This window comes from Miniopterus schreibersii (genome assembly GCF_964146895.1).
Source record: "Miniopterus schreibersii genome assembly, chromosome: 2".
Classification (NCBI taxonomy): domain Eukaryota; kingdom Metazoa; phylum Chordata; class Mammalia; order Chiroptera; family Miniopteridae; genus Miniopterus; species Miniopterus schreibersii.
In genome coordinates this window covers 54456981-54477652 of record NC_138102.1, presented here as the reverse complement: position 1 = coordinate 54477652, position 20672 = coordinate 54456981, and the positions used below count along the sequence as shown (strand labels likewise).

At 33.9% G+C, this 20672-nt stretch overlaps 1 protein-coding gene across 1 annotated transcript in view; it reads left to right on the top strand.

Annotated features, from left to right (window-relative positions):
• Window positions 1–20672, top strand: part of PIBF1 (progesterone immunomodulatory binding factor 1) — a 163086-nt gene that overhangs the window by 107997 nt on the left and 34417 nt on the right. The window contains exon 15 of the mRNA XM_081130745.1: window positions 16261–16391. Coding sequence (XP_080986871.1) covers window positions 16261–16391 — 131 coding nt within the window. The remainder of the gene's footprint in view (window positions 1–16260; window positions 16392–20672) is intronic.

Sequence of the window (20672 nt, the reverse complement as noted above, 5' to 3'; positions counted from 1 at the left end):
TCAGCAGTTGAGCATCAACCTATGATCCAGGAGATCAAGGCTCAATTCCTGGTCAGGGCACATGCCCAGGTTGCGGGCTTGATCCACAGCAGGAGTGTGCAGGAGGCAGTAGATCAATGACTCTCTCATCATTGATGTTGCTGTCTCTCTCTCCCTCCCACTCCCTCCCTCTCTCTGAAATCAATAAAGACATATTAAAAAAAAATTCATATAAACTTGTGCGTATGTATGTCATCATATTACTTTTTTTTAAAAAAATACCTTGCACCTGGCTGGGCGTGGCTCAGCTGTTGAGTGTCGACCTAGGATCCAGGAGATCGGGGTTCAATTCCCAGTCAGGGCACATGCCTGGGTTGTGGGCTGCAGCCGATCAGTGAATCTCTCATCATTGATATTTCTGTCTTTCTCTCTCCCTCTCCCTACCTCTCTCTGAAATCAATAAAGATTTAAAAAAAAAAAAAGAATACTTTTTTTAAAAAAATAAATAAAATAAAATAAAAAACACATTGCAACAACATTAAAAAAATTTTAATTTAAATTTTTTTTTAAAAAAACACCTGGGAGCACTTCAGTTCATTTAAATAGGAATTTCTAAATGGATACACACTCCTATACAAATTGTACGGGGGAAATATAAGAAATTAAATTAAGTAATTACATTTTAATGAAGTATAATTAACTTTACATGAAGCAATTTTTTAAAAACTTATATAATATTGAGAAAAAGACTTAAATATTGAAATATTTGCGATATGAAATGGTATGGTATGTGCAATGTGTTTCAAAATATTCCATAAGCAAGAGGGAGAGAGGGCTCAATAGATTTTTTTTAAAAACTCAAACTGTGGATAATGTTTGAAGCTGGGTGATGGGTACATATAGTTCATTATTCGGTTTTATACTTTTGTATATGTTTGAAAATTTTTTCATAAGACATATGGAGAATCAGTAAACCTGTATTAAAAGGTTTATGTAGAGTGTATAACTTCCCTTAAGATTTAAAATAAATTTGTAACAACCCATGAATCTTACTCTTTTCCACCCCACAAAAAAGATGTTACAAACATAGCTCCTTTTCTTGCACTGTTTTACAAATTGAAGGTTTGTAGCAACCCTGCATTGAGCAAGTTTGTCAGCGCCATTTTTTCAACATTTGCTCACTTTGCATCTCTGTGACAATTTAATTTTGATAATATTTCAAACTTTTTGATTATTGTTATATTTGTTATGGTGATCTGTGATCAGTGATCTTTGATGTTACTATTGTAACTGTTTTGGACCTCCATGAACCATGCCCATATAAGAACTAACTTAATTGATAAATGTGTGTGTGCTCACTGCTCCACCTACTGGCCGTTCTCTCATATCCACGCTCCTCCCAGTTCACTGAGACACTACAGTATTGAAATTAGTCCAATTAATAACCCTACAATGGTCTCTAAATGTTCAAGTGAAATGAAGAGTCTCATGTCTCTCACTCTAAATCAAAAGCTAGGAGTGATTAAGCTTAGTCAAGAAGGAGTGTCATAGGCCAAGAAACCTAGATTGGAAGCTAGGCCTCTTGTGTCAAAAAGTTTGCCAGGTTGTGAATTCAAAGGAAAAGTTCTTGAAGGAAATTAAAAGTGCCACTCAGTGAACACACAAATGATAAAGTGAAACGGCCTTATTGCTGATATGGATAAAGTTTTAGTGATCTAGATAGATCACCGCAGCCACAACATTCCCTTAAAGCAGGAGTGTGGAACATCCGGCCCATGGGCCATATTCAGCCCATGAAATCATTTGGTCTGGCCCTGCCAAGGCAACCACAGGTGGGACTCAAAACTCGATAAATCTAGGAGCTTTTTTTATAGCTAATTTTTAAGTTGATAAATTTGTATGGCCTTCAAATGATGTTATAAATACCCAAATGGCCCTTGGCAGAAAAAGTTTCCCCACCCCTGCCTTAAAGCAGAGCCAAATCCAGAGCAAGGCCCTAATATTTTTCAGTTCTCTGAAGGCTCAGAGAGGTGAAACTGCAGAAGAAAAGTTTGAAGCTAGCAAAGGTTGGTTCATTAGGTTTAAGAAAATAAGCCATCTCTAAGTCATAAAAGTGAAATACTAAGTGCTGATGTAGAAGCTACAGTAAATTATCCAGAAGATCTAGCTAAGATAATAAAATTTGTTACACTAAACAAAAGATTTTCAGTGTAGATAAAGCAGCCTTATATTGGCAAAAGGTGCCATCTAGGACTTTAATAGCTAGAAAAAAGTCAATGCCTGGCTTCAAAGGACAGGCTGACTCTCCTGTTAGGGGCTAATGCAGCTGGTGACTTTAAGTTGAAGCCAGTGCTCATTACAGAAATCCTAGGGCCCTTAAGAATTATGTTGGATCTCCCCTCTCTGTGTTTATAAATGGAACAACAAAGCCTGGATAACAGCACATCTGTTTACAACATGGCTTACTGAATATTTTAAGCCCACTGTTGAGACTTACTGCTCAGAAAAAAGATTCCTTTCAAAATATTACTGCTATTGACAGTGCACCTAGTCACCCAGTGCTCTGATGGAGATGTACAACTAGATTAATGTTGTTTTCATGCCTGCGAGCACAGCATTCATTTTGCAGCTCATAGGACACAGAGTAAGTTTGACTTTGAAGTCTTCTTATTTAAGAAATACATTTCATAAGGCCATAACTGCCATAGCTAGTGATTCCTCTGGTGGATCTGGGCAAAGTAAACTGAAAACCTTCTAGTAAGGATTCACCATTCTAGATGCCATTAAGAATATTCATGTCCATCCCGGCCGGGTGTGGCTCAGCGATTGAGCATTGACCTAGGATCCAGGCGATCGGGGCTTGATTCCGGGTCAGGGCACATGCCCTGGTTTTGGGCTGCAGCCAATCAATGACTCTCTCATCATTGATGTTTCTATCTCCTTCTCTCCCTCTCCTTTCCTCTCTCTGAAATCAATAAAGATATATTTAAAAAAAAAAAAAAAGAATATTCATGTCCAGCTGGGCATGGCTCAGCAGTTGAGCATCGACCTAGGATCTAGGAGATGGCGATTCGATTCCCGGTCAGGGCACATACCTGGTTGCGGGCCCCATCCCCAGTCAGGGGCGTGCAGGAAGCAGTCAATCAATGATGACTCTCTCATCATTGATGTTTCTATCTCTCTCACCTTCTCCCTTTCTCTCTCTGAAATCAATAAAGATATATTAAAAAAAAAAAAAGTGATTCATGGGAAGAGGTCAAAATATCAACATTAATAGCAGTTTGGAAGAAGTTGATTCCAACCCTCATGGATGACTTTGAGGGATTTCAAGACTTCAGTGGAGGAAGTAACTGCAAATGCGGAAATTAGCAAGAAAACTAGAATTGGGCAAAGCCCTCCACCAGCAAAAGGATTACAATTCATTGAAGGCTCAGATAATGGTTAGCATTTTTAGCAATAAAGTATTTTTAATTAAGGTTTGTGTATTGTATTTTTTAGACATATTGCTATCACACACACTTAAGTATAGTGTAAACATAACTTTTATGCACTAAGAAACCAAAAAAAAATTGTATACCTTGCTCTATTGTAATAATTACTTTGTTGTGGTGGTCTAGAACCAAACTTGCAATATCTCTAAGGTATGCCTGTATTAGATTGCTTCTATAACAATAGACTATTCATGATATGTGGTGAAAAAATCAAAGAAATTCTCTCAGGATCTGTATTTTTTAGAGCAGGTTAAATATTTAAACCACCTTGGAGTTTTTCAGAATAAAACACAGATGAAACTCAACTATTGTTAGAATTACTATTAAGTTATATGCTATTCAGAATATACATAAATGAATAGCCAAAATGAAAATGTTAAAAAGTACTGAAGCCCAGCGGGGCATGGCTCAGCAGTTGAGCACTGACCTAGGATCCAGGAGATCGAGGTTTGATTCCGGGTCAGGCACATGCCCGGGTTGCAGGCTGCAGCCCATCAATGACTCTCTCATCATTGATATTTCTCTCTCTCCCTCTCCCTCCCCCTCTCTGAAATCAAAAAAGATATATTAGAAAATAATAATAAAAATAAAAAGTACTCAAAATGAAAACAAGTATTTCTTTTATAGCAGTTTTATTGAGGAATAATGGACATACACTAAACTGCACATATTTAAAGTATACAATATGCTAACTTTTAACACATGTGTATACCCATGTAACCATCACCAAAATGAAGATAATGAACATATGCATCTCCCCCAAAGTTTCCTTGTTCTCCTTTGGACTTTCTCCCTCCCAACCCTCCTCACCTCACATCCTGATCTCCAAGTATCCACTGCAGATGTGTTTATATTTCCTAGACTTATGTATAAGTGGAATCACTGTGCTTTTTATACACACACACTCCTTTTGTGTCTTCCATCCATAGTTCCTTTTCATTGCTGAGTAACATTCCATTGTGTAGATATACCACAATTTTTTATCCATTCACCTGTAGACATTCGGGTTGTTTTCTGTTTTTACTTATTATAAATAAAGCTAATATGATCATAATATGTACAAGTCTTTGTATGAACATATGCTTTTGTTTCTCTTGGATAAATAGCCTGGGAGTAGAATAGCTGGATTATATAGTAGGTGTCTAGTTAATGTTTTTAAAAACTTCCAAACAACTTACCAAATGTAGCATTTTACATTTCCACCATCAGCGTATGAAAGTTCTAGTTCTTCTACATCCTTGCAAAGACTTTATCTGGTAGTCTTTTCCATTTTAGCCCTTCTAATGATGTGTAGGGGTATCTCATGGTTTTAATTCTCATTTCCCTAATGACTTATGACGTTGAACATTTTTTCATGTTTTCCTTTGCCCTCTGTTTTTCTTATTAGGGGAGAAGTCTTTGTTCAAGTTTTTTGTGTGCATTTTATCGGATTGTTTTCTTATTACTGAGTTTTGAGCATTATTTATACTTTTAGATACAAGTCTCTTATCATATACATGATTTGCAAATATTTTCTCTCACTCTGTGGCCTACCTTTTCATCTCTTAACAATGTTTTTTGAAGAGCAGGAGTTTTTATCAAGTCCAGTTTATCAGTTTGTTCTTTTATGGATTGTGTTTTGAGTGTTGTATCTAAAATATCTTTTTTAACCTGGTTCACAGGTTTTTGTCTATTATTTTCTCTAGATCTTTCATAGTTCATTTTTGCATGCTGTACAAGATACAGATTGGGATTCATTTTTTTGCATATTGAAACCAAATTGTTCTAGTATCATTTGCTGAACATTAATTAGACATGTTTGTGAGAGTTTGTTTCTGGACTCTGTTCTGTACCAGTTTTCTCTTTGTCTTTATGTCAGTATCACACCATCTTGATTACTGTAGCTTTATGATGTCTTGAAATTAGATAGTATTGGTTCTCCATCTCTGTTCAAGTCAGAAGCTTTTTGGCTATTCTGTGTCTTTTGCATTCCCATATGAATTCTATAATCATTTCTACCAAAAGAGAAAAAGAAGAGAGGAAGAGAGAGAGGGAGGGAGAGAGAGAGGGAGGGGGGAGGGAAGGGGAGGGGAGAGAGAACTGGCTGATTTTTATTGGGATTACATTGAATCTGTGAATTAAATGAGGAGAATCGACATCTTAATAATATTGAATATTCTGACCCATAAACCTAGTATATCTTTCCATTTATTTAGATGTTAGTTTCTCTTAGTAGTGTTATTTTGTTTGTTTGTTTGTTTGTTTGTTTAGCATAAAAGTTTCACACCTTTCGACTGGTGTTACCATGGCGTGTTCTTCCATCCTCTCTTCAGCTTTAACCTGTTTGTGCTGAATTGTCTTACAGGCAGCATACACTCTTAGAGCTTGCTTTTTTATCTAGTCTGAAAAAAGAGAACTTTTAATTTCGGTTTTCAGAACATTTACATTTTAATGTGTTTATTGATATGATTATTTTTAAATCTATTATCTTGCTATTTGTTTTTTTTATTTATCCTATCCTGTTTTCCTTTTATCCCCCCTGCCTTCTTTGGATTAATTGAATACTTTTTATCATTCCATTTTATCTCGTTGGCTTATTGGCTATAACCCTTTGTTATTACAGATATATATGTGTGTGTGTGTGTGTGTGTATGCCTTTAACTTATCACCATCTAGTTTCATGTAATATTTTAAAATCCTTAAAGTAGTGTCCTTCCATTTACCCCTCCCAGTCTTCATGCTCCTGTTAATATATATTTTACTTACACATGTATAAAACTCACACTACATTGCTATTATTTTTACATTAAACAGTTGATAATCTTTTAAAAAGATAATATAGTATGAGGAAAAGCTATTATACTTAAGCAAATAGTTACCATGCCTGATGTTCTTTATTCCTTTGTGTAGATACAAATTTCCACCTGATATCATATTGCTTCTGATAGATGTACTTCTTTTAACAACACTTATGGAGCAGGTCTGCTGGTGATGAATTCTTTTCATTTCTGTATGTTACACAAAGTTATTTCACCGTGGTTTTTGGGGGATTTTTTTGTTCTTTGTTTTTTGTTTCTACATTTCTGACTATTCTTAACAAAAATCAAGATTAAAATGTATTTCTCAGTTATATTACTAAGGCCAAATAAAAACTGTATGCATTCAAGGCTTCACCATTTTAACCATTTTATATTGTATAATTCAGTGGCTTTTGGTATGTTTATAATGTACAACCACTGTCAAGTTACAGAACATTTTCATCACCTAGAAGGTAAAACCCTGTTCCCATTAAGCAATCACTTTTCATGCTCTCCTCCTTCCAGCTTCTGGCAACCACTAATATGCTGTCTCTCTAGATTTTTCCATATAAATGGAATTATGCAAAATGTGACCTTTTGTTCTAGCTTCTTTTACTTAACATCTTTTCAAGGTTCATTCATGTTTTACCATCTATCAGTACTTAATTTCTTTTTATGACTGAATAGTATTCCATTGTACAGATATATCACATTTTGTTTACTCGTCAACAAAATGGATGTTGAGGTTACATATTTCCATTGTTTGGCTATTGTGAATATGCTGCTGTGAGCATTCACGTACAAGCTTTTTGTCTGAACACCTGTTTTCAGTTCTTATGGGTGTATACCTAAGAAGTGGAATTGCTAGGTCACATGGTAATTCTGTTTAACTTTTTGAGAAATCACAAGACTGTTTTCCACAGCAACTTCACCATTTTCTGTTCCCACCAGCAATGTCAAGGGTTTCAGTTTCTCATGTTCTTACCAATGGTTTTGTTTTGTTTTTTATTCTAGCCATCCTAGTGGGCCTGAAGTAGTATTGCATTGTGATTTTGATTTGTATTAACTTTATCACTGATTATGTTGAGCATTGTTTTGTGTGCTTATTGGCTGTTTATCTTCTTTGGAGAAATACCTATTCACATCCTTTGTCCATTTTTTAATTGGAGTGCCTGTCTTTTTGTTGTTGTAAGAGTTCTCTATATATTCTGAATGCTAGACTCTTCTCAGATATATGATATGCAGAAATTTTCTCCCATTCTGTGGCTTATCTTTTGCCTTCTTGTTAGTGTCCTTTGATCTCAAAAGTTAATTTTGATGAAGTCCAAATTATCTGTCTTATGTTTCTTGTGCTTTGGGTTTTTGTTTCTTTTGCACCTGTACTTTCTACTTTTGTTATTTTTATTTATTTTTTAATAAAAATGTATGTATTTAAGGTGACAATATGATGATTTGATATATATTTATAACATAAGGAAATGATTATTTCAGTCAAGCTAATCAATGTATCTGTCTCCTCACATCGTATTTAACCTTTTGTGTAGGTGTGGTGAGACACCTAAAATCTAATCACTTAGCAGATTTCCAGATACATTACATTTACCTCATTCATTCATTGATGGACAGTTAGGTTATTTCCACCTTTTGGCTATTGTGAATAGTGCTGCTATGAAGAGGATATGTTTGCCTGCCTATTGTAATACTTTAGAATGTACACCTAGGAGTGGAATTGCTGAGTTCACCTTTGTTTTTGAAATATATTTTCCCTGGGTAAAGAATTCAAGGTTGAGCCCTGGCCGGTATGGCTCAGTGGAGGGTCCCTGGTTCGATTCCTGGTCAAGGGTACAACCGTTCGATGTGTCTCTGTCACATACATGTTTCTCTCTCTCTTCCCATCTACTCCTCCCTCCCTCCCTTCCACTCTTTCTTAAAAAATCAGTGGGGAAAATATCCTCGGGCGAGGATTAACAACAACAAAAAATTAAAGGTTGAATCTTTTTTCCTCTCTGTTTTTTTTTGTGCTTTTAGTTTGCATTGTTTCTGCCAAGAAATATGCTGTCATCTTTATCTTTGTTCCTCTCAAAATAGTATGTCTTATTTCTCTAGCTGCTTTTAAGATTTTTTTTTTCATTTGCTTTAAGCAATTTGATTATAATGTGGCTTGATGTGGTTTTCTTCATGTATCCTGTGCTTGGGTTCTGCCAGACTTCTTGTATATGTGATATCATCAAATTTGGAAAATTTTCAGCCATTATTTCTTCAAATATTTTTTGGTTGTTTTTAATCTTTCCCACTTTTTTTTTCTCCCATAATTTCTTTTACTAAGTCTTCAAGTCCACTAACCTTTTCTTCTCCAATATATAATCTGTTAATTCAATCCAGTATGTTTTTCATCTCAGATATTGTAGTTTTCATTTATAGAAGTTCATTTTGGGTCTTTTTTGTATCTTCCAGGTCTCTGCTTAACCTTTTCAAATTTTATTTTCTTGAGCACATGAAATATAGTTTCAATAACTGCTTTGATATCCTTTTCTGCTAACTATTTTGTCATTTAATTGCTTTCAATTAAATTGACTTATTTCATTATGTATCATATTGTCCTGCTTCTTTGCATGCCTACTAATTTTTTTTACTGGATCCTAGACATTGTGAATTTTATCTTAGAGCTAAATAATTTTTGGATTTTTACAGGTCTGTGTGAGCTTTGTTTTCAAACATGACTAGGTTTCTTGGGAAAAGTTTGGTCATTTCAAGTCTTGCTTTTAAGCTTTTATAAGCAAAAAAGTGTTTACCTTAAGGTTAATTTTTCCACTACTACTGAGACCAAAGCCATTTAAGTACTCTACCCCATGTCCTATGAATTAGTATGTTTTATACTTTGTCTGGTGGGAGCAGGTACTATTCCTGGCCCATGATCATCAGGGATTTTTTCTTTTAATATTTTCAGTGGGTTTTTTTCAGTCTCTGGTAGTTTCTTTACACATATGCACTGTTCAGTTCCTAGATGAATACTCAATGGGGGCTGTCTGTAAATTTTGGAATTCTCTCTGTGCAGCTCTTTTCTTTAGGACTCTGCCATATGAACTGTGTCTCACTGTCCTTCATTGCTTGATGTCCAGTATCTTCAGATCATTGCTTCTTTAGTTGGTCCAATATAAAAGAGAAAAAAATTAATTGGCTTTCTTTTGTGTGAGTATATATATGCCCACCTAATTCCCAAGAAGCCACCAGGTTAGTTAAAAGAGTATTGATGTGGGTTTTATTAAACAATAGAAAATCTAGGCTAAATCATAAAGCATGCAAGATTACTGCCAACAAGAATTGGTCTTCCTTAGCCTCCTTAAACCTTGATTCGTGCTCTTTCTCTTTCCAGTCATTTAGTAAACATTTATCAAGCTCCCACTATATTCAACCACTGATAGCAAAATAGGCATGGACTTGCCCTCTTAACATGTACAGCCTTGTTCACAAAGGCCTTGTCTCCTAGTGTAAGCCCTTGCAGATTTATCTGTTACAGCTAACTTACTTCAAAAAACTTATCTAGAAAATGGAACATGCACAATCTAAACTGACCAAATGACAAGGTTTAGTTGCCTGGAATTTTTTATGTAGAAGTCACTTAGTGGAATCCAGGTAATATGTTACAAATGTTAAATTGCTAGATTTAAGAGAGACTTCAAGATGCATGGGTACAAAAAAGTAGATCTGTATGTGCTAACTTTAAAAGGCATTTATACTATATTGAGAATTTTTCAAAAAAAGGAAAATTGCAGAATAATAAGTATTGTGTTTTTCTATTTTGTTTTAAATATATTTGTGTGTGTGTGTGTGGGTCAAATGCTAACCACCACTAAAGTGGCTAAAACAATGACATTTATAAATTATATCCTGTTTACACATCAAACAAATAAAATCATTGTTTAAACTTTTTATCTAATTGATGTTGCCTGAATAATGCATCAGTGTCTATGAATTTTTCATTTAAGAGCTATTGCAAATCACACTGCAAATCCCACCCCCCCATCCCATCAGCATTGTTATACAATTGAATCACATTAAAATGAATTTCTCAAGGATAGCTTTGAGGGAGAAATAAATTTAGAACACTGGAACTCGAAAATTACATTCTTGACTCTTAATCTCCTGTCCTTCCAGTTCTTTCAGTCCTTCCAGCTCTCCCGGTTCTTTCATTCCCACTAAATTTGTACTTTATTAGGGCTTATTACAAGTCCCAGACTCATAAACTCTTTGTCTTTTTCTACTCTGTCAAGCCGCTCCTGGCTCCACTTTTTTTCCTAACCAGTCTGAACCTCATCCATCTGAGTACTGCCTTCACTTAGCACTCTAGATTACTTTGTTGCCAAATTCATCCACCAGGCTTTTTTGACAATCCCTACCTTTAGCATAGTATCTTACCACCTGGTAGTTACTCTATAAATATTTAATGGAAGGAGGGAGAGAAAAATCTTGAGTTTTGAGGTAACATGCTAAAAAATTCTTGCGGAAATCTGGTATTTTTGCCTCTTGGAAGCATTACAAATTCATGTTGTTAAAACATCAACCAGATCCTCATTCCTGTTGCCCATTGTTTTTATTTTTCTATACCTATTGTATTTCCCAGTTTCTTCATTGCAGAATACTTCCACACCCCAAAATCATAAATCCATCTTCTGTATCTTGTCCTTATTATAATTATGTCATCTAAATTTATTTTCCCCGAATCCCTTTCACCCCAATAAACTCAATTAAAAATTCAATTTAAAGCGTGTGTATTGGAGGTCTCGGTACAAACGCCGGCGCGGCCTGTGTCAGGTGGCCCCAGGGCGAGGAGGGCTCCGCTGGGCTGCAGAGGCCCTCACCTGCTTCGTGAGCAGGCTGAACGGCCTTCCCACGTCACCCAGGAGTTACTGCTACGTGTTTTCTAACATTTTCCACAGTGCCTCTTATGGTTAGCTAGGTTTGCCAACTACTGCTTTAGATTGAGAACAGAGATGTAGTACCAAAGTGTTACCCCATATTGAATCTCAAATAGGTATTTTACATTTCATGGCACAGTCAAAAAGATTAGGCAAGGACATGTGGATTTTGCAGTGCAAACTACCACCAGTACTAGAAAATGTCACTTGTATATATATATTCTATACACAGAAGGCAACTCAGTGTTAAATTCCATTCAACAGAATGCATTTTGTCCTTGGCATGAAAGAGATCCATTTCTAGGAGTTTGTTTCAAAATGAACTCCAGAAGAAAAAAATTTCACATTTAGGACAAGCACAACAAAATATAGTCGCCATTGTGTTTTTTATGGTTTAAGAGAAAATACATAAGAGTAAGTTAAATTAGTATTAGAATCAAAATGCATAATTATGTTATAATCAGGTATCGCTTTTCTCTGAATCATAGGTACAGTTTATTGAAACAAAGGAGGAAAAACAATTCTATAAAATGTGTCATGGGTTTAGTACTGAGTCATTTATTACGCATATGATTCCTGAGTCACTAATTACTAAAGCTTTCCTATAAGGAAAAGATTACTAACAATAAGCAAAGTGAGTGATTGCCAAAACTTTTTGAATACTAATTATTACAGTTACAGAAAGATTTTTTAAACCATATTTGGAGGAATTAAATTGTTAAATTATATTTATTTCAAAAATAGAAATTATCACTTTTTATTGAGAAGCATAAACATATTTTAATTTCCTGAGGAATTAAAATAAATTTGGGAGATTTAGAAGCCTACAAACAAGTTTATAAAGAAACATTTCCTTAAAACTGACAGCACTACAGTAGTTTCTGTTATCCAGAGAGAGAGGCATTTGTAGGTTTATAGATTGAATATTAAAGATACCTTTTGAAAATACAGCTTTTGGTTCTTAATTTTGTTTATAATATTAAGACCTAATATATGTAATTGCTGTAATGAAAAAAATTGAACTAACGTAATTAAGACTGTCTGCTGTTTCATTTTTATGCTATTGAAATTAGACATGATAAGTTTTAAATATAGCTCATTCTAGACCACAGCTAACTATAATGTGTAAATGCCCTAGTCCTTCCCTACCTGGCTCCTCCTCCTCCACCCCACCCCCACCCCCAGACTATTCTGCACTTTGAAACACAAAGCAACTTGTCAATTCAGTTTATTCAGTTAGGGTCAGTTCTGTGAAAACAAAGTCAAGGCAATTGTTTGATTTAATTGACTAGTGAAACTGGTTATACAGGTAAGTGGAACTTAGTTTTATTTTTGTCCAGCTGCATATTTGAATGTTCATAAAGTGACTTAGTTGAGTAATAAGATTCCAGTGACATTGTAATAGATTTTAAAGAATGATTACCAAAGCAAGTAAAAAGACACTAAAACCCAAACTATAGAAAATATTCATGGTATTTTTTTCTTTATGGCTCTGCTTTCACTATAATTAATTGTGTCCAAAAACAAGGAGTATATTCTTTCACTATTCATTTCCTTTTCTTTGAGGTAGTTCTTCCTGGCCTATACTTAATATGGCCAAAAGAAAATTTTCTAATACAATTCAGATGAATAATTTAAATAACTTTTACAAAGCAGTTCCCAAACTGCAAGCACATATTCTCTAGAAGTTAGTCACCTCTTGGCTTCACTTTTCTGCTTACCCACCTGGCCCTCATGACTGATCATTTTAAAAATGATTATTTCTGCCTCCACCCTTCAACTTTCTCTGCCTTCTACTTTACCTTCCACTAAACTCATCCTGCTGTTCTCTACACTTTCAGGTCCTAAGCTGTTAGTCACTTTTTTTTTTTTAGGTGAGCAGAAAACAAAAAGATTGCAGTGCTAAAATAAATATGTTTAGATCTTAATTTTTTAAATGTTGATCTTGTACTTCATTTGAGAAAAAAATATAAATCATTTCTTGTTCCAGAAAAGCAGCAAGTCTTTTGCCTCTATTGAACTTGTTAAGAGTTATGATGGAAAGGGGAGGAAAATGTTTAAACATATAAAAAGCTAGAGTTTTATTGTCAAAGAACATTTTATGGTCATAGTAGTTTGGAATTTTATAATATTTTTTTCTGTATAATAAAATACTCCCTCACCCATCACCTAATACTTATAATGGAACCCAGTTTTGTTGGGATTGTTCAGTTTTTGCATATCCAACATTAGAATATGGTTTTTGAGAGCTCATTGTGTACCAAAGTAGGGTCCTGCTAATACTGGGAGTGCTGTGTTTAGCCAGTATACTGACATATATTTTACATTTGCTTAGGGAAATAGAGCAAATGCAAATAAACAAAAAAAATCTAAGGTTGATTTGGGTATATCATTTGATGAAATCCTTTAGAAAAAGAACTTTGGTCTATATGTCAAGATCATTAAATAGTCATATCCCGTAACCCATTTTATGTTCTGAAAGAAAATTGAACAAAGAAAATATTAATTTAAGAAAAAATATCTACAATACAGAAAAGCTTGTTGTTACATTTTTTATACTAGTCAAAAATCGGAACCATTCTGTTTATTACTATGAGTGATGTAATTAAATTATAGCACATTAGCATACTAGACAGCTTTCCAACCATTCAAAATGTAAATTAAGGCCCAACCCAAGTGGCTCAGTTGCTTAAGCATCGTATTGTGCACCAAAAGGTTGCCGGTTCCATTCCCAGTCAGGGCACATGCCTGGGTTGTGGGTTTGGTCCCATGTCAGGGCACTTACAGAAAGCAACCAATCAGTTTCTCACATCGATGTTTGCCTCTCTCTCCTCCTTTCCCCCTTCCTTTCTCTCTAAAATCAATAAAAATATACATTATATATATACATATGTATGTATATATTTGTATATATAAATTAAGGTACTCCAACAACCTAGAAAAATTAGTATGATATAAGGTAAAGTGAAATGGCATAGTATAAAATTGTACATAGTATATTAAAAGTGAACAATTCAAAAAGAAAATTAAGAAAACAATTCCATTTGCAATAGCCTCAAAAAGAATGAAAATACTTAGGATGTAATCAAGCAGTAGAAAGACTTGTACACAGAAAACTACAAAACATTACTAAAGTAAAGAAGACCTGATAAATGGACTGACATTCCATGTTCATGGGAGACAGCATTGTTAAGATGATAATACTACCCAAAATGATTTACACATTCAGAGCATTTCCTATCAAAATCCCAATGGCATTTTTTACAGAAATAGAAAAATCCATTCTAAAATTCATATGGAATTTCAAGGGACCCTGAATGGGCAAAACAGTCTTGAAAAGGGAAAACAAAGTTGGAAGGCTCAAACTTTCTAATTACAGAACTTACTACAAAGCTACAGTGATCAGAACAATGTTGTCCTGTCATAGGATAGACATAGACTAATGGAATAGCGTAGAGAGCCCAGAAATAAACCCTCACATACAGTCAATGGTTTCTCACAAGGTTGCCAAGACCATACAATGGAGAAAAGACAGTCTTGTCAACAAATGATGCTGGTAAAACTGCACATCTTATATGTAAAGGAGTGAAATTGGAACCATACTTCACACTGTATATAAAAATTAAGTCAAAATGGACCAAAGACCTAAATTTCAGAACTCAGGGTATAAAACTCAAAAGAAAACATAGGAGAAAATCTTCACGACCTTGGATTTGGCAGTGGTCTCTTTTAAATGACACCAAAAAAATACAAGCACCGAAAGAAAAAATAGGTAAGTTAAATTTCATTAATGTAAAAAATTTTGTGATCAAAAACATCATGAAAAGACACACCACAGAAACAGAACTATTTGGAAATAATATATCTAATAAGGGTTTAATATCCAGAATGTATAAAGAAAACCTACAACTCAAAAAAAAAAACACCCTACTAAAAAAATGGGCAAAAGACTCAAATAGACAAATGGCCAATAAGCACATGAAATAGCAGTTTCAGCAAGGAAGTCAAGAAATTGGAACCATGTACATTGCTGGTAGGAATGTCAAATGAAGTGTCCGCTGTGGAAAACAATTGGCAGTTCCTCAAAAAGTTAAATATAGAATTACCATGTGACCTAGCAATTCCACTTCACTCCTAGATAGATAACCAAAGGAATTAAAGATGGGGACTCAGTCACTTATACACCGTATTGCATACTTAAACACATTCATAGCAGCATTCGTCACGATAGCCAAAAAGTGGAAACAACTGAAATATATCCATCAATAGATAAATGAATAAACAAAATGTGCTATAAACATGTAGTGGAATATATTTAGCCATAAAAAGGAATACAGTTCTGATACATGGTCAACATGGATGAACCTTGAAAACATTACATTAAGTGAAATAAGGAGACGTAAAGTATCAAATATTATGTGATTTCACTTAGAGGAGGTACCTAGAGTAGGCAAGTTCACAAAGACACCAAGTTAGAATAGAGGTTTCCAGGAGCTGTGGTGGGTGAGGGAAATGTTTTGACTTAATGAGTACAGAGTTTCTTTGGGGCTGATGAAAATGTTCTGGGAGTAGATACTAGCAATGGTTACACAACACTGTGAATGTGCTTAATGAAATGGTTAAAATGGTAAATTTTATTATTTATATTTTAACTACTTTTTTTTTTTTACTTTTTCATTATACCTAGTGATTTAGGTACATAAATTTCTATTTTACAAATAGAGATGGAAGGAAATATGAAGGCTTGAAAAAAATTATGAAACTTTGTGATTATATTATTTTGAATAAAAATAAAGCTCAAATAAAAGATTTTCATTTTTAGCTAATGGATATTCATTAAAAGAAAAGAAATTTTATGTCACATAGCTTCTCAGACCAACAGATGGTAAGGAAATGTAGGTAACCCTTCCCCAGAATTGGAAACAATATTTTATTTAAAATTATTGATTAATAATTTTTTAAACTTTCCAATTTACACAGGAAAAGCTTTTCAGAGAGAGAGTTGGTTTACTGTAACTGTGCTAAGGCATTTTGAATACTTTTATTTTCTTGTAAAAATTTTCTAGATTTTAATGAAATATTTTTTTTTATTTTTAGCTTGACAGGGCCAATTCTCTGTTAAACCAAGCTCAACAACCTTACCGGTATCTCATTGAATCGGTGCGTCAGAGAGATTCTAAGATTGATTCACTAAAGGAGTGTATTGCACAGCTTGAGAAAGATGTCAGGTAAACCATCTACAAATCTTTTATTTGAATAATAAAAGATGTTGTAAACAATGCTGCTATAGATGAATTTGGTTTGTATATTGTGAAGAAAAAATTTTTTTAAATTATGGTGGTCTTAAATGTAATGAGTATTGAATTTCTGTTAGAAAAACTAGGCCAGCCCTGGCCAGTTTTACTCACTGGTTAGAGCATCGGCTGGCGCATGGAGGGATTACGGGTTCAATTCCCAGCCCCAGTTTGGGCGCATATGGGAGGCAACCAATCAATGTGTCTCTCTCACATCGGTGTTTCTCTCTCTCTCTCTCCCCCCCCCCTTCCACTCTCTGTAAAAACCAATGGAAAAAATATCCTCAGGTGAGGATTAAGAAGAAAGAAAAAAAAGAAAAACTTGGTCAACTCACATTAGGTGTTCATATTCCACTTTATGGTCAGAAGTTTTAGCCTGGACGTAAAAGTGCTACACTTTTAACAAAGCACTCTGCCCACATGACAACTGTCCTCTCCTTGATCCCCTCGGTATCTTTAGTGGTTGCAAGTTGACCGAAGGGAGAAGAGGAATACAACCAGATGCTATTTGTGAAGTCAACATTACTTTTTTAAACACAAAATGTATACGTTTACTTCAATTCATACTGACTTCGCCAAGGAATTTTTAGGCTTTTCTTCCCTGGAGTCTTTAAGTAACCCAGGAATTAACCTAATTGTAAATAAATAAATTTATTTCACTTCCTTAGATTGAAGTTGTTTTCATACATGACACCTTATCCATAAAACTAGCTCCATTTAATAATTATGTAAATTGTTTACGTGCTCATCTGTGTGATCATTTTAGTCTTTTTAAATTGCAGTTAAAGAATGATGCTCTACATAAAGAGGTTTTAACTTGTGGATGGTTGGTTGATTGGCTTGTTATTAGATTGGAAGATTATTAGAATAAATTATTCTGATATGCAAGTTACGCACCTATTTATAAATGTTGAAGCAGAGAATTAGATGGGAATGGAAATTGTTAAATTAAGGAATTGGAAAACAACATGGAAAAGACAGTTATTAAATCCAGGTTTCCTGCCCAGCCAGCCGTGGCTCAGCGGTTGAGCATTGACCTAGGACCCAGGAGATCGAGGTTCGATTCTTCGTGGCGGGGCATGCAGGAGGCAGCTGATCAATGACTCTCTCATCATTGACGTTTCTATCTCTTTCTCTCTCTGAAATCAATAAAGATATATTTTAAAAATAATAAATAAATCCAGGTTTCCTAAGGTATATAACTAAAAATATAAAACTATTGGTTATTAACTCCAAAGTATGAGTGTTTTGTTGTTGTTGTTGAATCAGAATAATTATCTTCTCTCATTTCTACCCCAACCAAAATAATTGGTCCAGAACTTTACTCCTGGTATAAATTTTTTGATGATTTGATGAAATAATTTAAAATCACATTTATGCTCTAAATGTCAACATAAATAATTTATTTCTAGATTGAATTTAAAGTTAAAATTATATGTAGAATATATATAAACCAGCATTAATAAATTAATCAAATGAATTTATTAAACAGTTGTTCTCTAAATAGCTATTGTGGGCAATAGATTCTGTTTTACCATTTACTGGGTACCTGGTTATCTTAGCAGAACTGAGAAAAGAACCCCAAATAAAATTTTTTCTTTCTGTACTGTATCTGTTACACTTGAAATTTTGTATTGAGTCATTTTACCTTTGTGATCTTGGAGTGGGCTATTTAAAAAGCCCATGGGGAAAAATGCCTCTTTCACAATTACCTTCAAATACATGTATTTGAATTTTTATCTTAGATAACAATTTAAGAATTAAGATAGCTGAAAATGTTGAATATAGAGAAAAATAATAGATGACTAGAGAAGAATATTATAAAGATGAGCAAATTCAATCCCAGAGAAATTAAGAAACTTTTCCTCTAAGAACAGAATACTTTGTGGTGGGGCCAAAATTTGCATCCAGATCTGTCTGCTTTCTCATTCTGTGCCTTTAACCATTATGTTATGCTGCCTCCCTATGTTCCATTCTGAAGAAGGGATAATTTTTCATTAACTAATATAATTAAGGAAGAGAAGCAAAAAAGTAGTGTAGAATAATGGTTAAAAGGGCATTAATGAATTGATAATTATTGAAGCTGGATGATAGATACATGGGGATTATACTGTCTCTTATTTCGAAATATTTCATAATAAAGTTTAAAAAAACAAACAGGTTTTAAAGGGAAGTACAGGCTCTACAAATAAATTGCATGGGCTCAAATCTAGCTCAGTACTTAGGTTTAAATTGGAGTAAGTCATTGGAACCCTCTAAACCTTCATTGTTCAGTAGAACTTTGTGTAATGATAAAAGTATTTTACATCTGCGCTGTCCAATATGATAGCCACTAGCCACGTGTGGCTGTTGAGCATTTGAAGTTTGGCTAGTGTTACTGAGAGACTAAATTTTTTATTTTATTTAAATTAAAATAATTTTAATTTCCACTTGTGGCTAATAGCTATGGTATTAGACAGTATAGCCATTTTTTTATCTGTAAAATGAGGTTGGTACTGACAGCACCTAATTTATATGATTATTCTGAAGATTAATTAAGTGATATAATGTTTGTAATGTATATATCGCTGTGCCTATGCATTATAAAGGCTTTACAGATGTTTGATATTATTAGCATTTATCTTACATTTAACAAATTTTTTATCTTTATTGTTGAAAGTATACACGTTTCCTTCCCCCTACCATTGACTCCCTCCACCCCGCTTAACAAGTTTTTATGTTGAAATTACCTTATAAATGAGAAATAACATTTCTCAAAATGTGTTCACAGGACTCCTTTAATAACAGCAACAATGATCATAAAATCTCTGCCAGTTATGGAATTTACTACAAAAAAAAAGTGTGCTGAACATCTGAGTCCTTTAAAGCTATGTATGATATTTCATAAATTTATTGTATGATATTTTAGTACATTTATTGTGTTTATACATTTATTTAATGATATTTTATTACATTCTGAATTAATATTTCATAGAATATGAAAGCTTGCTCTTAAGCAAAGCAACTACCTTTTAGGTGAAAAATTAAGCTGCTTTCAGTAGTTTCATTATGGCCTTTGAGATGCTGTAGGTGTACCGTGATGACATAAATGAAATGATGTCATGCCATAAAAAAACCCAGTCAACAAGTCTGATACGACAAGATAGGTCATAGTTCTTCTATCTAATCACCCCTACTCTGAGCTGATAACATTTCAAATGTAGTGGAATTATCCTGGGCTTTTAATACACATCAGCCAGGTTTCTTTTCTCATGGTAAATGTGTCTGTAAAATAGAGATATTAATGTGAACATCAAGGGGTAGTTGTGAAAATTAAATGAAGTAACATACAAAGCATCTGGCACATGGAAGAAACTTGGTAAATGTTTCTTCCATTTGTCCTTCATTAATTCAAAATTTAAACATTAGATGACCCCTCCAAGAAAAGATTACTAAGAGATTATGTTCCTTAAAAATTCCTATTCCTCTTTGCTGGGTGTTGATTTTAATAGTAAAGAATATTTATATTAATTTATTGTTTTTTAAAATGTTTCTCCAGCTTATACAATAAAATTCTTTAAAGAACTGAATAATTTTATCATTTTCTTAGAAAATAAAACAATACCACTATATCACACCCACAGCTTGCAAATTTAGCTAGTTATATAATGTAGTCAGTGTCTAGAAAGGTTAAAGTAAATATGCACTAAAATGAAATCATTATAAACATGCTTAAAGCTAACATTTAACTACTTTAAATTCCCCTATCACTAAAGTGATAATTTGTTCTAAAGGCGATACTGTTAATTCTCCTCCACCAAGCTACAAGGGACAGGCTGCATTATACAGTTTGATCTTAGTTCAGAACTGAAGGAAGCATGGAAACAAGAATTAGCATAAATTTTATTTCCTGTTGTCAGTTTTCGGTTTATTCATAACTAGCAGTTTAAGAAGAAAAGAGTACATTGTCAACTTCTTTTGTATGGCTAAGCCAGGGTATATTGATTCAGGAAGTTAAGGAGCAAGATAGCAGGAATATGTTTTCATATGGCAGGTGAAATAGAGCCATAAACACGAATTCCTGAGTAATAATTAACAGTGAATTGAACAATTATGGGTGTAATATACCATTCACGATAGATGTGCTTATAAGGATATTTGTTTTGTAGTTGCTTTATGAGTCACATATAGAACCTTTATATTTTTAAAGGTTAGTTTCCACTGTTATGAAATGTG